The sequence below is a fragment of the Alosa alosa genome, chromosome 9, assembly GCF_017589495.1.
Source record: "Alosa alosa isolate M-15738 ecotype Scorff River chromosome 9, AALO_Geno_1.1, whole genome shotgun sequence".
In the NCBI taxonomy this organism is placed as follows: Eukaryota; Metazoa; Chordata; class Actinopteri; order Clupeiformes; family Clupeidae; genus Alosa; species Alosa alosa.
In genome coordinates, this window is record NC_063197.1 from 9,992,112 (window position 1) to 10,010,632 (window position 18,521).

The 18,521-nt window shown below is 42.1% G+C and overlaps 1 protein-coding gene across 35 annotated transcripts in view; it reads right to left on the minus strand.

The window, feature by feature from the left end:
* adgrl2a (adhesion G protein-coupled receptor L2a) overlaps window positions 1-18,521 on the minus strand; it is an 81,982-nt gene that overhangs the window by 16,387 nt on the left and 47,074 nt on the right. For 21 of the 35 annotated variants that reach the window (XR_007194520.1, XM_048251752.1, XM_048251746.1 and 18 more), the window contains exons 5-16: window positions 18,386-18,400; window positions 16,362-17,162; window positions 9,713-10,018; window positions 8,994-9,097; window positions 8,312-8,497; window positions 7,468-7,506; window positions 5,723-5,906; window positions 4,865-4,987; window positions 4,329-4,534; window positions 3,485-3,658; window positions 1,505-1,714; window positions 494-714 (exon numbers count right to left, since the gene is read on the minus strand). Coding sequence is in view for 34 of the 35 variants with exons in the window: in XM_048251752.1 (XP_048107709.1) it covers window positions 494-714; window positions 1,505-1,714; window positions 3,485-3,658; window positions 4,329-4,534; window positions 4,865-4,987; window positions 5,723-5,906; window positions 7,468-7,506; window positions 8,312-8,497; window positions 8,994-9,097; window positions 9,713-10,018; window positions 16,362-17,162; window positions 18,386-18,400 (2,569 nt within the window). In the remaining variant the exon portion in view is untranslated. The remainder of the gene's footprint in view (window positions 1-493; window positions 715-1,504; window positions 1,715-3,484; window positions 3,659-4,328; window positions 4,535-4,864; window positions 4,988-5,722; window positions 5,907-7,467; window positions 7,507-8,311; window positions 8,498-8,993; window positions 9,098-9,712; window positions 10,019-16,361; window positions 17,163-18,385; window positions 18,401-18,521) is intronic. The other 14 variants (XM_048251754.1, XM_048251748.1, XM_048251747.1 and 11 more) reach the window with 3 other exon arrangements.

The following is an 18,521-nucleotide window of genomic DNA, read 5'->3' on the forward strand; positions in this document are numbered from 1 at the left end:
GTGTTTAGTTCTCACTCGGAGCATGGCGAGTTTAAAGAGAGCTATTCCCTGTGAAGAGGGCCTTAGCTCGCACTGGGCCAGCATGTGAAACACTAGCCTGCTGCAAGGTAACCAAATAAACAGCATAAACAACACAGATCAAACGCTACTGCTTTGGAGCGCACACTAATGGCAAACATAAATAGCAGGAAATTGGCCAAAACAGCGCTGGTGAGCAGGGCTATGGCTTCACCATGGGAACGGATCACATTGCGCATTGGTTGGGATCAACACAGTTATGAAATCGGGGTAAAGAAGTATCATTTAATACTATCAAAACAGTCGTCTTCATTGAGATGCTAAGACACGTAGTCATAACATTCCCCACATCTGATCTTGCCTATTACTAGCAATGACAACACGCATACCATTGCACTAATTCTAATTGACACATGTGCGCACTGTGAAGACTAGCTGAGGGGGGTCAAGGGCCAATGTGTGAGGCTCCACTTACGCCTTTTCCGTCCCATAACTGCGGTAGTCGACGGCAGCGGACACGATGACCACTATGGTGGGGAAAAGGTAGCCGGACACGTAGTAGTATTTCTTGCGTGAGTATTCACTCTCGAAGACCTCGACCAGCATGAGGTAAAGCTGGACGCCCTCCAGACACATCCAGCTGAAGGAGGCCAAGAAGAAGAAATGCAGAATCCCTGCGATGATGGAGCAGCCAATCTGCAAACAAGACATTCATACAGGAATTCAGCAGAATCTTCATGATATGACAGTTGTGTATTTCCTTTCAGGCTATTATGACCAGAAAGGCAGCCACCCAAAAGCCCACTCAAGCAAAACACTGAGCCCTATTAACTCTGTTAATAAAATAAATTTATCTACAAAAGGACATACTTCAACCCATGTAGCTTAAAACTGTAGAAGATATTACTTTCTGATGGATAAGGTGCTCACTTCTCATTTTCAAAGTGATTCCATCACATATTTATTTTGGGGAAGATAAAAGAGGGAATATCAAATGTTCATCTATTTTTAATGTCGAAAACCTTTTGCAAATGAAGTGATGCTTCTCATTTTCCATGGCCTAACTGAGGTTAATTCAGCATTGACTAATTAGCAGCTTTAGAGATGATTGCGTAACATGAGGCAAAAAAAAAAACCAGCAGACTGCATGTCCAGTGACTGTTATCAGCTAATGCTAAAAATAATTTTTAAATAAGGTCAAGTGACTTTAACTAAGTGCAAAATCATCCTCCCTATAGCTTGACTCCGTGTATAATGATAATAAGCGATGTTTTATTAGCCTATTACAGTTTTATTATATATTTTTTCCACACTGATGAATTTCACTTTCATTTTCCAGCATCTACATTTCTTATCCACACAGCTAAGAAAGGCACCTCGTGATGAAAACTGAGCAGCTCCTCTCAGTTTCAGACAAGGGATTCTTTTTTTGATGAATCGCAGAGAAAATTAATCTCAAGATCAATAGCAGAATCTCTGATCTTACCCTGGGTTCCGTCATGTCGATCCCAATTAAAAAAATTAACTCGGCGATGAAGAGGTTGATGCACAGGTTCTTGTGGATGGTGTTGCGGTCGCTCTGCAGGCCACGGAAGAAGCAGAAGGTGAAGATGCTGACGCCCAGGCACACCAGCGAGATGATGATTCCCACACGCGTGATGACCGTCAGCAGGAGCTCGTGCACTTCGCCTTTGACCTGCGGAGCCGCACAGACAGACGGAGGAAATGAATACGCGGGGTTGTCAATAGAGGAGAAAAAAACAGCAGAGAGGGTCTTCTTAGTGGCTCTTATGGATCAGTTGTGGCAGGCTCGAGACAGAAAAATGAACACCGCTGTGAGAGAGAGACATGTAAATGGACGCTGGGTTGCTATCAATCAATGCCTGGGTGTATCAGATGACCGCAATTAGCGTCTCATAAGGGACAATTGACTCCAGCTTCCTGTGTGCCTCTTTAGGCATTGTCTACAACTTCAAGTGAACTTATTAGCTGTCAAACTGAGCAAGACTGACTAAGGAAATAAAAACCTTAAAATTCGCAAAGGCTCTCGTTTGAGGCAGAACAGAAGCATCCGATAACGTCTGGGAGGTCCGCTTTCATCTCATTTCACAATGGCACAATTTCTCATTAACATTTATGTGTGTCTAAATAGCCTATGTCTACAAAATTCTTCTTCGAGTGCACTGAATATAGCAAATCCAAAGCATGGATATAACCAATCACAATACATTACATCCCCATTGTGATACATAAAACCAGGAAATAAAACACTTTAGTGCCTAACATTGGGAACAGAAAAACCTTAGAAGTGTGATTTGTGGAAATACCCTGCATTCTCTTTGGCCCATATTATTACAGTTAGTTCATCTGGGGCTTGCAAAAGGTCACAAGCTTCTAGATCTTTACAGTTTTGACACTAAAACCACAGCCAGGGCTGTTTCATTAGAACAGCCCCATCTTCTCTGACTCTTAAGCAGCCCCCTTCCCAAGTTCATCATGGTGTATCACATCTGTTGTTACCGTAGGTGGTCCCATTCTCAGATGATTAAATTCTCATCATTTAAAGACCTCGATGCTGATGCCAGTGATGTTTCTACATTGGCCGTCCCTATGGATCTGGGGTTGTAAAATGTCCTGCAGCTGCCATTTGAAAAAGTCTGCTGGTAGAATGAGTCGTAGATCTTTCATCTCATGGCCAAATATGCAGCTTAGATCATACATGATCATGTTGCCTGATGACATCTGAAAGGTTAGGACATGCTGGAGAGCGATTCTCTCTACTCCTATTCTGCTTATTCTGGCTCAGATGTGCTTGTGTACCGTAAAACTTGATATCACTCCCCACCATCTCCCAAGTCCAAAGTAATCTTCTAAAGATAAAGCCAGATTCGTCCATTTCGAGTGAGAAAAAAATGACACCATGGCTGGTCTATACCACATTGGATATTTGATGTTGTTGTGATATTCATTTTGAACCCATAAACCTTTAATAATCAGGGCCTTTGCAGTCTGTGTATCTCATAACTTATTGACATTTTCGCCATTATTTTACATAGCTGCAGATGTAGCCAATAGCATTGCATTGAAACTTTATTGAAGATTCTTAAAATAGTCAGACAGTGGAAAGGACTATGTGACTTATAAAGGATAAAAATGTATCATAATGCTACACATAATGTAGCAGGGCCTTCTAGCGTTTTATTCAAAATTGTAGAATGACAAGGTTGGAAACTCAAAGTTAAAAAACTGTTTACAGAATTGTACATTTGTGTTCCCTTAAGAACTTTAATTTCTCCATGTCTAGAGAGCTGTTATATAATAGTTCTTATCTCATTTCTATAATCGATATCGGTAATCTGATCAAACGGGAGATAATTGTTTTGTGAGCTTGTGAATCCTATTTGAAATCAGGGCATTTGTGGCAATAACCAGCACTAATTAAAATGAAAAAAGACAGGTCTCTTACCCCAACTTCTCGATGGGCCATCAGCACTGCAAAGTTGGTGAGGTGACTGCAGGAGCAGGTAGTGTGTGTTTTATTCCCTGTGACGAGCTTGCAGCCTTGTGTCGACCAGTATCCAGTCATGCTCCGCTCCGAGTAGTTCCAGAACGAACAGTTGGAGTTGAAGTAGTGTTGCGTCTGGAAAACAGTACACAAACAGTTCTGTACAGACATCTGAAAAGTGTCTGAAAGCTGCCAGACAGCATTGTGTGAAAGCTTTTTCTGAATGACGGCTAATTATTTCAACTTCCTCATTTTCTTTTCAGGTGGATTTTTTTCGCATTTTATCCTTGATTCCTAGAAACACATCTCAGTCAGAGTATGTCTCACATCAAAAGCATGGTTTAGTTTCTTTTGATGAACAATTAAGTGAGGCACAATTCCGTTGAGCTCTCCAGACTACTTTAACAGACAGCATAACTGTACTGAAACAACATCCAACACTATACATTTCATCTTTGAATCAATACCCCAGTTTTATAGAAAAAAGTACCACCAACATTCCCGTGATGATTAAATAATTAATTTCTATCAGGGCTCGCTGTAACTTCTCTGAGACATCACTTCAGGTGTGTTTCATCTCAATGTTTGGTGACTAAAACATAATTGTCTGTGATCTAGCAGAGCATTTAGCCTTCAAATGAGCCTTTTTCTAAAAACTGTCTATTATGCCTGTCTGTTTTGCTCAATTCACTATTATCCTGTAACAATGTCAAAATAAAACTGAACTAAACTGAACTGAACTTTTCATACAAATTTACATTACTGTAAAAGGATTAATGTCTGTTAGTTTTATGTCAAAACTCACATCAATATGCTCCAAGGTAAAAATCACAGGGTCTGATATGAAGACCCGACTGGACTCCTTGTTGATGGACGCAGCGATGACATCGGAGTTGACAGCCACAGAGTGGTTGCGTCCATGTATTTCATTGTTCAGTCTGATGGTCGCATTTTCAGTGCTGAGAAACTGTCCCAAGTGTTTGTAGAGCACAAACACCAACTTAGCAACTCCTAAAACAATGACAAAAACACCAAATGAAACACTAAATCCCCCCCACAAATGCACCACAGCTGATTAAAGTCACTGATGTCTATTGAAAAAAATAATATTAGTGATTCAAAAATGAATTGTCGACATTGAAATGTCGATGTTGAATACAGATATGACACTGCAAATGTATCTGTATTCAGGAATTGCCACTATCTGTATACAGGATTTGTTAGTCTTTGTTCTTGACCTAGCCCGACACACAAATGTGAAGTGAATCTCCAGGCGTTTGTGGTAGTTTGCAGAGCACACCAAAAGGACAAGAGAGGCTGAGCAGGTGGGCTGGAGCTCACCATTCCTGCTGTTGAGCTTCACCGTGTTGGCAGACAGCTGAATCGAAACTCCACCTTTGCTCGTCTGCGGAAACTTAAAATCCTGCACCTGACCATCTGTGCTGAGCACGTAGACGTCCAGAACTAGAAACGAGAGGAAATGCAGCACCCGTTACATCATGGTGGACACAAAAGCACAGCACTAATAAAAACACAAATACTACATGTGTGTACCAGGCTTGTGCAAATTGGCCTCCATTCAATTCATGGATTGAAATTTGAATTGAAATGGCTCCACCACACAGGAAGTTGAATTTGAATTTGAATTGGAATAACAGGAAGTGGAAATAAATTCATGGCAATTCAAAGAAATTCCAGTCACATAACAGAAAGAATGTGTTGAATCTCACATACATTCAGTGTTGGGAAGGTTATTGGTTATGTAATTGGTTACTGTTACAAGTTACAAGTTGTGTGTTTGATTCATATCTGACATATACTCTGAAGCTTCATTGTTAAACACTACACTTAAATAATGTATAATAATTTATTTGTATTTCATTGAATTTCAACTCACAACCTTTAATTTAAATTTGATTTTTAATTTTAGATTCTTCTTTTGACCTCAATTCAAATTCAATTAAAATTCAAGAATTTAATTGGAATTTAGGAGTCATTCTCAATTCAATTCTGAATTTTGCACAAGACTGGTGTGTACAAAGTCTGCTACTCATAATGAAAAACATCTGGAAGCTATATCATTCATATACAGTACAACATGTCTAATGGAGCTAGGACTTGGTTGCTTGTTGTGTAGAAAAGACTTGATACTGAAACAAAACAACTGACTAATGAGTCCTGATGTTAAATTGCACATACTTATATTGTTAGCAGGTACTTTCACAATGGCAGGCTCCATTAGGTTGTCTGCCAGGACAAAAGCTCCCTCCTCCAGAGTATCCAGTAACATGGTCGCAGCGTGAGTCTGCTCTGTGGCGTTCATATCCCTCCACGACTTCAGGGCCTCAGGCCTCAGGAGGTTGTCCACTGTGTCTACAATGGCCTGGATGCACAAAAGCAAACGCTAAAGTCGGCCATTTTACATCCATAACAAAGGCAATGAAAAGTGATTGTGTGGCAGGTTCATTCCAATGCTGCTAATTGATTTGCGGCTACCGCTTCTGCCTCCATGGAAGATATAGACCCTTTCAACAATAAAAACAAAAACAATGCTTGAACGTTCTATTTGGGCCCCAATCTACTTCCTCTGCATTAAGATAACATATGGAATGTTAAAACGGAAGTCTTGTGGGGCCAACTATGATGCTGATAATGGAACTCTCTTGAAAGGGTCCATACATAGCTGTGAGAAACATGAAGAGCACTAGGCCCCAGAGAGACAGCTGTAGCCAACAGGTAGCTGTGATGTTGTGACTGTACTAATTGTGTCAGGAAAGCATTTTCCATGATGTTAATCTACCCTTCAAATATGCAATGTGATATACAGTATTTTTTTTGTTGTATCTGTATTAAAGAATCAAGTTATTTGTGATATTATAGACACACAGACGCACACACACACACACACACACACACACACACACACACACACACACACACACACACACACACACACACACACACACACACACACACACTCAGACACAGACACAGACACAGACACAGACACAGACACACACACACACACAAATTACACTCACACAAACCATGGCACTGGAGAGAAATATATTGCAGGAATAATTAACAGCCATATAATCTTTTTATAATTGACACAGAGGACTGTGACAACGGGAAGACAGGGTTGAACTATGGACATGAGCAGAGCGGCAGGAATCTAGACCTCAGAACCCAATAGAGTCCAATAAGCGATACTGAGGGTACAGAGGGTGGAGAAGAGCATGCGAATACAATAAGAAACATTAGTGTTCCAGCCGTTCCCAATCTAATTACGCTGTGAGGACTTGCTGGCCACTACACAGCTGGTGTAATCTGTGCAGCGTATTCCTGAATACAAAGAGATAACGCAGGTTGGAAAACAGCAGTGCACTCATACACAGACACACATACACACAAACACACACACACAAGTTTGAAAAAAAAAAGAAGAGTGTAGGTTTGGGAACAACAAATTAGGAGTCAAGCAGAAGCTAGAGATGCCCTGCAACCATAAAACACATCACAACACACAAATAAACAAACAGAATAAAAAGAAATTAAAGGAAAAAAAAAAACAAAAGGCAGGAATCTGCAGAAAGGATGAATTGAAATCATTAAGAGTAAATTAACTGGGAGCCGTTAAGTTTGCATTTCAGCACACGGCACAGGCCCACACGCGCCAAGACTGGGCTGTGGAGGGAAGGGATTGGTCAACCACAGACCAAAAGAGCACGGACAAGAGAGGCTACAGGCATCGCAATGAAAGAGAAGGAACAGAAAGAACTGCGCATGCGGCTGAACAGAGGATTGGAAGGGGGTGGACAGAGAGAGAGAGATAAAGAGAGAGAGACAGAGAGAGAAAGAGAGAGAGAGGGAGATAGAGAGATGAGAGAGGGATGAGAGAAAGAGAGAGAGAGAGCTGTGATGCAGGAGAAGAGCTCAGATACCTTCATATATGCCCTGCATGTCCTTTCTCGCTTTTGAAGCTTTCATTGGAAAGTGAGACAGAGACAGAGAGACAGAGAGAGAGAAAAAGATCAAACACAAAACAGACAATTAGCAGGTTGGAAGAGTTTGAGTAAAGGAGTTAGCCGACATATCCAACTGAACAGCCAGCTGCCCCTTCCTGTTCTGAGTCGGATTTCGATTCCTACACTATCTACAGGTGCAAGACTAATGACGTCAGGGAAGGAGGTCAGCACAGAAGCCCGGCAGGTTTGTCCTTCAGACCTGATTGACTGCAGTCGAAATAACCATTGGAAATGTCATCACCGTGCTGACTTGACTTGGACTGCCTCTCTTTATCAGTGCGTAAAGGTGCACAGGCCAACATCACTGCAGCACACTCTGTTTTTGACATGCGATTCCACTTAATTCCACTGTTTTCAACACAACCCCACTCACCACCGCCTTGCACATTACCATTCAGTTCTATTTATGTTGCCGCCGCTCCATGAAATCCATTGTTTATGGAATGTGTGGCGGTTAAAAATGATGTTACTGATGTGCATAGCAAGTGACAGTGTTGGCACCTATATGTGGACTACTGTGTGTCTCTCTAACTATGTACATAATTAAGCATGTCACTCCTTGAAAATGGAAAAGAAAAGAAATGTCTCTTATTTGAGTACTGCATTTAATGACTGAGTTACTGGAAGCATAGGAGTCCAATTTCACTGTGCTTGTTTCATGGCTCCCTAAAGATTGTTGACAGGCACCCTGCATTAAGACCGCCATTATAAATCATGCAATACAAAGTGCGAAGCAGTCATCATCAGCGGCGTTAACTACCTTGTTAAAACTCCGACCCGCAGTGTCCTTCTCGCTCGGCCTCAGCTCCTGAAGCTGAGCGTCCAGGATGTCGACAAGCTGCTCCATCAGTCTCATGGTGGAGCTGACGTCGCCGGCGAAGATGGGCCCTTTGGTGTGCTTGGCCAGCTCATTGGCAAGGTTTGCCGCGTTCTCCCCACTCCGGATCTGCAGTGATACAAATTATCCTCTCAGCATGGTTCTGAAAATATTATGTTAGACTATAAGGCTCCCTCCTCTCATTAGAGAATTTTCACGCTGTGAGAGAATAGTCCTTTGCAATACCACTCATAAGCGATTTGGGACTAATTAAAACTGATAATATTCCATGGGTATATTAACAAAAGCTTTTTTTGATAAAAGTTAATTTAGGGGCATAAAATCTGGGGCTTTGTCCAATGTGTTTTAATGACTTGCTGTTTTAACTCAAGTCATCATCAAATATTACACTGTTTTAAACACAGGTTCAGGGTTGGAGTATCAGATTAAACCAGCGGGAGGTTCGGCTAGACAGCCCGGGGCAATGTTTTATGTTTCAAATCTCATGCTAGGAGTAAAGGGAACACAATTTGAACCTTGTCATTTAAGACTATTCAGTATTCATCAAGACGTGGTACACAAACAATTACATTTCCATAAACCATAAAGAACAGGCCTAACAAACCTTCTGAGCGACTTGATTGACCCAGTGGGAGGTACAATTACTGAGATCTGGTCCTTTCGGGTTCCAGGCTCCCGTGGCAAGCACGCACAAGTAGGAGGCAGTGCCTAGAGTATCAACAGCAAGTGTGTTAACTCCGGCAGCCACTCAGCCACAAGCAGTTCAAAACAAATCAATACAATATATGCTGATTTGCAGCACAGAGATCTTTAAATAGGCCATGAATGCACATTTTTTAACAAAGACACCTGTTTCAATTTATGTGAAACAAACTTTCATTATCTTCAAGATCTACCGCAAATTATTCCATCATCATGTGAAATGATCTTTATAAAAACTAAACCGAAGAAAATACTCGTTAAATTAATTGTGATAACATAATTGTAGATGCTGCTGTGTAAAAACTACCCTTTCATCTGACGTACTGGCAAAGATTTCTCAACGCAGTAGCTCAACAAATCAATACTATGCATGCAGCATGTGATTTACAGTAAATGAGGGCAGTCTGTGCTGAGCTGAACTGTGTTAAGCTGTGTCGTGCAGTCAAGCATGCTCATGGTATAGTAGTTGCTAGGCGAGTGTGTGTTTTGTATATGTGAGTGTGTGTGTGTGTGTGTGTGTGTGTGTGTGTGTGTGTGTGTGTGTGTGTGTGTGTGTGTGTGTGTGTGTGTGTGTGTGTGTGTGTGTGTGTGTCTGGGGGCCGAGAAAAACAGGCAGCTCACCGCGCGTCCCTTTGGGGCAGGGCCTCTCCACCAGCATGCCCCTCTGGGTCTGAGGCCACACGATGTCTCTCTTCTCCGCGCTCTCGCAGAAGCGGGCGGGCAGCGGGAACGAGTCCAGAGAGGGACGAGTGGTGCTCTCGGGGACTGCCGGCGGCGGGGGCGGCCTGAACACTTTGGTTCCAGCCTTTGGGGCAACGGTGGTGGTCATCACCGTGTTCACGACCGTCTTGGCCGCGAGGGTTGTCGTGGTCGTGGTGGTAGTCTTGACCGGTTCTGGTGAAAAGGTTCCTTCCAAAATCACCGGGCCTAACAAGCAGAAACAGAAAGTTGAGATCACGGTGAGTTGCTCACTGCCCATAACACATTCATAAACCAGAGCTTCAAGAACAGCCATCTAAACAACAAACTAATCAAACACTGTGACAACTTAGCTATGCTATGTGAGAAATGCATTATGGGAACGCGTGCATAGTCTACTCTAGTGCTTGCTCTCCCTCCTGTTCTCATCTCATTTCAGCGGTTCAGCCTGAGCTCCATACCAGGAAATAATTAAAGCCAGTTCCTGCTGCCTGACGGAGCTGTGTGCCTGGGAGTCTGAAGCATGCCTGATTAAATTTTGACAGAGAGAGACACCTCTGGTGTGTGTTGTTGCGTTGTCGGAACATAATATAGACTTTGGCTGCTGTTGCTTTCTTTGGGCCCAGGACATTGTTAAAGCAGGTGAGAGGTAAGTAATGTGATGCCAAGGGCCAAAACAATACACATACGTCTCCGCACTTCTGTTTCTGTTCTGTATTATATATATATTTTCAACATTCAACGTGAGGGAAAAAGGGAACACCATGTTTACTTGGAAAAAACAAGGGTCTGCAGGCATTTTTCAATTAGAGCAGTGCTTATTTATCACTGGCTGTCATAGGTCAGACACGCAGGTCGCTCAGGAAAAGGCTGCACACATCAGGTAGAACTCGTACCTAACATGGGAATAAGCCGTGTGTGGAAAAACACAAGCTTCTACGTCGCATCTGCTTTTGTTTCCCCACAATGCAAATGCAGAATACTGATAGACAGCATGCCGGCTGGCAATGCACCACCAATTTGCTTAACTGCCCGAGTCTGCCATCCATTGCACTGAATGTGCAAAACAAACTCATAAGACGTTTTGATTTGTGTGGCATCTGAATGAATACGTCTCTATGATTTCAGCACTCCCCAAACCCTGTGATGGAGGCTGCCACTAGAGGAAGAGAGTCTCCACCAATCAACAGCTACAGAAGCTTTGGAGCAGGAACTTGGCCTCAACTCCAAATTAATATCATGAGTGAGTTCTCTGCCAAGTGTGAGTGTTAGAGGGAGGTTTTGATGGTAATCTGGTGGTTGTTAACCAGCATTCACATGTCGGTGTCTCTTTAATCAAGATGCTGGATTGAAGCAAGGCTGAGCAGCAAATCTGTCAGACCAGCTGCAATAGGCATCAGCACACCAAACCAAACTATTGAGAACATCTCTTCCTCCAGAGTCAATCAGAATCGGAATCAGAGGTAGCTTTTTATGACCAACTATGTTCTCACAGACAAGGAATTTGGTTACGGCTGTGGTTGTCACTCTAACAGTAAAAATAAAAAAGGATATGTGTCAAGTTGAGAATTTACTAAACCCATGAGGCGCCACAATAGTCACTATAGTTTGCTTTGTTTGCTTTATTCGCAACTTTACTATAGTTTTCAGTATGCAACCTACATACTGAAGCGTAAACACTAGCAAGTCTTTCTTACGGCTGCGGACATAATTTACACAGCACTTCATTTGGCCTGCTATTGAGCTACAGTCCGTACTGTAGTTAGGTCTCTTTGATGTCTTGGATTGAAGGTTTAGATGCAGAATAACTATGAAGAAATTAAATTATGCAAGGCTATGTCTTTCTTGCTCATTCAGATGCCTTTCCTCTTCCCTCTTCACTAAGGGAAACTTTCTGTAATAATAATCAATACTGCATACAGACTAACATTTCTAATACTGCCTACATGCACACATGAATAACCTCTAGTGTAATGTTTTAGGGGAAAAAAGAAACTATGCAACTAAGCACTGCAGTATCTTGATCCGCTCATGCAAAGTTCTCTAGTTGTACAAAGCTATGCATAAAAGCCTTCTGTCTTCAGCTGAAACAACACAAGGGGACCGGCAACATGCAACACTGCAGCTGGCGAGAGACTCTCCACTGGATCACATGGCCTTTCACAGGGCCTATGAATTACTGCACAGCAGTCTGTAATGTATGGCCCTGCGCATAGACTCGAAACTGGAGAGCAAAGAATGTGTTGCTTCGACCAAATGTTCCTATTTATTTGGGTTCTCGCTCTTTCTCCTTCTCTTTCAATGTTGTTTTTATTTTAAGTATGGATAGTACATAGTAAAGCCTATTGCTGACTAATTTAGTTACAATCCATATGAGCACCAGCCACGTTTGAAAGATTTCCTGTATTTTTTTCCTTTGACACAGTATCAGCTAGTCACAATGCTGCTTGTATTGTGTAGTCCTTGGCTTCTGTCAGTGTGTTTTAAAAACGGATCAAATATTAGATGTAAATTTCTATGTGCAACAAAAAAACCTGGCTTGAAGCCCAGATAATAAATAAATATATGTTTTAATGTGGAATTGCAAAACCATCATTGAAAGAATATGCATATGTAAACAAGGCACATTTCTTACAATCTATTTCCTAAGCGGTTTTGTGTTCCGGTTATCCTTTTCCCAAAATCTCTGTGCATGGTTTCATTATATATATATATATATATATATATTCTGTCTGTCAGTGTTCAGCACTGACACTGAATATGAAAGCTCCACTATGAAAACTGCTATTTGAATTCATTTTAGATATCGTACGCCTACATGTTCATTTGTATCATATAGATCTGTCAAGGCTTAGCTATCATCCCTAAATAATGCCAAAGGGCTAGACTGGATCCATAGGCCTTTGTTTTCTTAAAGACACAAAGATAATAATCTATTCTGAGATTACAGATGGTGAGTCTGACTGACATGAGCCCCAGCAGTTCATAACATTAGATTTTAAGCAATGTAAGTAATTATCAACGTGTCTAACATACTGCAGATCAAGTATATTAGTAGCCTTACATTGGTGTGCATTATTAAGTCTACTGGTGTGTAATATTAAGGATAACCATAGCCCTGACTAAAGATGTCTTCCACCTAGGTTATAAGACATCTATTTCTACATGAAGTAAAACGCAACAGCATTTTTGATGTCTTAAATCGTGCAAACAAACACAAACCTTGCTTACCTACTCAATTATTAAAAGGAGAGCTGGTAATACTTCTATGAAAAAGGAAGAAGAGGCCTGATTGTCTAATTTCTGTCAGCTGCATATAGGCAATACCTTGAGTTTCTCATTATCTGGTGGGCAGCTACCGGCCTAATATTTGTATGCTGTTTAAGACCACCACTGACACCAGCGACACTGAACACATTGCTAAAGGTTGCCTTATTTGTACTGGAAAACTGGATGGTTTACAAAAATCAATGTGTAGGTCATTTGTAAAGAAAAGAAAAATAAATCAATAATTACTCTGCTATTTGGGTCTTTATGCTGCTGGCTTTTTCCAAATAAACAAATTGAGATAATAGTAAAGGAAATATCACTTTTGATCAGAGGTAATCCGAGTGTGGTCAACAAGCCCTAAATTGCAACACAACAGTGCAAATCCAAAGGGTAAATTCCTTTAATTTAAACTAGTCCTTAAGCCTACAATGGGATAAAAGCAATTACAGTTTCTGTCAGTTTCTCTTTTAATTAGAAGGGTCATTTGAGTTATGAATTTATCATCAATATACCACCCTTTAGAGTAGTTCTAACAAAAAGCATTTAAGACAAGCAACATTTAACACATGTCTAACACACTACACTTTCCTCCAAACTCCAAAGTCTCCTCCGAATTTAAATTGAGTGTTTCTATTACCACAACATGAAAACTATTGTACACCGAGCACAATAAATAAAACAACAGCCTATTAGCGCTAGATTCATGGACGATTACCCTCGAGACTGGGGAAAGGCGTCTCGCAGCGTGCGCACTGCCCTGAGACAAAATGCAGAGTGCATCTTTGAATTAGCATGTAACTGCTATCATCAGTGCTGATTACTGATGTAATTAATTCTTTTACTGCTGATCTAGAGGAGTCCAGACGTTGTGGCTGTGGCTGTGCCGCGTGGAGAGGCGGGAGGCCTCAAGGCGCTGCCTGGACCGCTGGCTGGCTGGTTGGCTCCACAAGTCCATCGCAAGAGCGGAGCCAGACGCAGACCTCAGCAAGAGGCAACCCCGCCCCCCATAAGCACATTTCCGTCTCCGCTGCGGCCACTTAGGTGTAATCTACACGGACATGTTGTTTTGGAGACCGCCTGTTTCAGACGGAGCCACAGATGTTGGCCTTGCATCACAAAAAGCCATTTTGCAGACGATCTTGATGCAGAAGGCCATATTTTACTGGACACTATCAATTCCTCCACTGACTAAAGATGTGAAACTATGTGCTCTGGCATGCGGTTCTGAATAACTGTGCTATTGTTCACAGTTAGTGGGGGCCAGTATCATGGCATCAGAGGCAATCAATCAAAGGTGTGTTATTGTTATGGCGTAACTGGAAACTAATTAACTTTAGATTGATGATGCATGTCTACAAGTTTGTATTTAATGCTTCATTTTCCCCCTCAGTCTTTTTCAATGTACAGTGTAAATACACACCTCTAAATTATGGACGTGATGTAATCAGAGACTACTGCCCAGGACCCTACTATTAGTTCAGCTATTTACAATTAGTTTGTTATTGCCTATTATGTAAGGATAAAAAATGGATGTCAGACTGGCAGCAAAGAGTTCCGTTTCCAGTACCATGTCTGAAGAGCCCTTAAAGCTCTGAACTTGTCTCGTTCTGTCTGTGGGTGTGAACTGACTGCCTCTGCCACTTCTTCTTGGAGAGTTCTCTCTGAGTGACAGTGCATTGAGAGCATGCTAGTTCATCACCAGAGCTAATACAAGGAGATTAAAGGGGGCTCATAGCATAAAGTTGCACATTAGTTGAATGCGCATACATCAGGGTCTCTCCCTCAGCTCTGACCATTTATCCTGAGTAACTAATCATTTCCGTAAGAAATACTTCAATAAGTAGATGACATGAAAATCACCTGGAAAGTTTCAGTTTAAGTTTTTTATGTTCTTGGAGTCTGATTATTATCCTTTTTTTTTATCCAAATCTAATAGTTTATTTATTTTGGCTCGCTTCTGGTTAGATTTCAAAGTGACCTGACAGTAGAGTCAATCCAAGCCTTTCATCAAAACATGACACTACAAAATATAGGACGATTTAAATTCCAGAGCATCCTGCTGGGTTAATTGAGCCTCAAACTATGTCGTTCTGTCATTCCATCTGTGCTCAAACCACGCACATACAACATAAAACACATACCGTTAAACCATCTAACCTGGCTCATGAAAAATGTGCCTGCATGTTGTTTTTTTTGCTCCACTGCAATGTGCTCATGTTTTCTCCCATGTTTGAAACATACAAATTCTAAACCCCAACAAAAATAAATTAAAAAAACTCATTGAACTTGTCCAACTCACTGATCTGGTTCCATCATGGCTTCATGTATGATGTGGCAGCTCTGCTTAACATTTACTACACTGATAAAAAAAAAATAGAAAAATGTCTTTGCTACTGTAAGTCTTTGGCCAGTCTAATCTGCCGAAACTTGCTTGACCTTCACAGCTTTACTGAGGGTATTACATGGTCTGCAGATAAAGCCATGTGGAAGGATTAGAATGGTTAGTCTTTTTTTCCCGACTGCTGGACTATTTGACACACTTATTCAGTCCATCTCCACACCAGTGTGTGGCACTCCAAATAAAGATAGAACACTGTAATTGCTGTGACCTTTTAGATGGATGTGTGTCTCGACCCAGCTGTCTGTCTCTTCCCCCTGGCACCCACGCCACACAGCAAGCGTGTGTGAATGTGTGTGTGTGTGAATGTGTGTGTGTGTGTGTGTGTGTGTGTGTGTGTGTGTGTGGGGGGGGTGAGTGTGAACTGTTTGTTTAAAGACTGATGGGGAATTGAGATTATACTCCATGGAGATGTGATCCGTGGTTGCCCAGAGGCTGTTTGCGTACCTGTCCAGACAGGCTTAATTTCACCGTCGAAGCTCTACGGGCTCACTCGCTCCCTCGTCCGATCCTCGTTCGCTAGCGGGGAGGACTCGCCGCAGCTACCGCTACCACTAGTGCTACTGCCCCGTGGGCCTCACCACGGGAGATGTTGTTGGCCGTCAGCGGGAATCCCCCGACGCCAATCCCTTATGATATTGTAACCGAGTCGGCGAGATGATGTTTACTTCTGGGCCACAGTGCTTCACCCCCGTGATGTTTATGGCCCTCCTGAGCTTCTGCACTCGACTCACACATATTAGATTCTAAATTAAAAACCAGTCACTCATGACACTCGACACACAAGACGGCTGGCTATCTAAGGAATACCAACACAAGTAAGTAATGGACAACCAAATCCCAATACTGGAAATGCAATTTATGGTGATAGGATGCAAAAGAGGAAGATGTGAAACTACTTACCGTTTGCTGGATCCGGTGGTCCGAATACGAGATTATATCGCAATACGTAGAAATTATTCCACACATAGAGCTGGTTATCTCTGGGATTGTATTCCACAGCTGCTATGTACTGGTACTGATTGGGAAAGTGAATATCCACAAACTCCCCATGGTTGAGATTCGTGTTGTAAATATAGTCGATGACACTTTTGCTGACTTCACTCTCGTTGTCCTCATATGTGGACCTGACCACGTAGAGCACTCCGCATATCATGAACGCGTTGGATGCGGAGCGCTTGTCGTACGCCGTCTCCCATGTGGCATCAAATCGCAAAGTATAGGGGTTCAACTGGCTAATAACAATCATGCCATTGTTCTGCTCCGTAGCGTAGATGACCCAAAGCCCACTCTCGTCCACGGCCAAGTCTATGTCTGTCTTGCCACCCCACTTGTACGGGGATGTGTCGTGGTAGTTGGCATTGTTAATGATGGCCTCTCCACTCTTGATTCTGGTCCGGAGGTCAAACTTTACAATGTTGCGTGTTCTCTCTTTGTTGAAAAACACAGCACCGTCATACACCACAAAGCCAGTACCGTCAACTCGGTGAGGGAGCTTGTACGTGACAGTTTGCCGAGAGTTTTGGAAGTCGTCGAGTGACGAGTACTCAATGAGTGTGTCTGTGCGGTAGGGAGTCCAGGGCATGAAATAGACCTTGTCACCTGCTTGGAGCGGGTCTTTGCACCAGGAACCGGCTTGCTGCTCCGCCTCAAAGAGAAAGGAAGGATCTCCGACAGCTTTCAGAGTCCCGGGACAAACAAAAACTAGCAATGGGGAGAGTAGAACAAGAAACAGATTTTAGGGAAGCAAAACAAACAAAACCAAACAAAAAATTAACATAAATTACGGCCCAATTAGCAGCCGAGACTGGCCCAGATCTGGCCCTGATCTGGCAGAGATTTGGCCCTGATCTGGCGTGGGGTCTAACAAACAGGTGCCACATCAGGACTAGATCAGTACCAGCCCCAGTGGCTATCTTGAGCCGTTCATTTGAAATTGAGGTCTAATGTCATCTTGATAAATAAGTTGTCCGAGAGCAGAGGGGACACACAACCCATCAAGTGGCCAAGATACTACATCTAGCCAACGATCACAAGCAAGAGCAGGAGTTTGGTTTTGTGCGTAGAAAGAAAGAATAAAAAAAGAGTAGGTAAGTTATTAAACATATATATGATTAAAAAATTGTGCTTGTCTGAAATGAAACAAACCCTGCTTCATGGACATATACTGTACAATAATGAAACCAAGAAAAGGGACGGCATATACAACAGGGAAACTTAAAGGAAAATAACTTGTCCTGTAAATAAAAGAAGCAAACTAAAAGACCAACAAGAAAACACAGACAGGGTCTCAAGGGCAGGTTTCAGCACATCTGTAAATATGTATTCTGCGACACTTGTCATTTACAGCACATAATGTACTAGACCTGAGAGGTACATTAATGCTAACAGTTACCATGCTCTACAATGCTCAAGTGATTTCTTTAGCACTTTGTGTTTTTTTTATTTTTTTTTATGTAGTGCTAGCCTATGTGTCCTAAAGTCCTCTGAGCATGTAGGTAATAAATGAGTACGAGACAGCAGGTGAGAGGGTGGGAAGAGAGCAGACAGAGGACAGCAGAGGAAGGGAAGTTCAAAGGTCAGGAAAAAAAACCTGTTGCCATGGCTGCATATGGGGGGACAATGTAAATACTTGGCTGAATGCAACAAAAACAAGGCACCCAGGGGTGAACAAAAAAGAAAATCAAAAGACCCAAAGAAACCTAAGCCACTACTGCCACTAGGTAGGCATAGCATAAGCTTGCTGTGTGTCTGTGCATGCTGAGGATATGCTGTACATAGATTTACTTTAAGACCATAGGGTTATGAGACAGGCTTTTTCTTTTCATATTTCCTGCTTAGCTTGGACCAGCAGACTAGGGAAAGGAGGGTTTCAACCATATGGCACAAAACAAGGAGCTAGGATTTTGATTGTGTCAGTCATTTACCTTTTTGCTCCACTTCTATTTTACGCGTTGGTAGAGGGAATGAAAGGGTGCAAGGAAAAAAAGAGATTAACATGAATTAACTATCATTTCTGTGGTTAAATATGCAGTAGCACAAGCACATGAGACATGGACATAA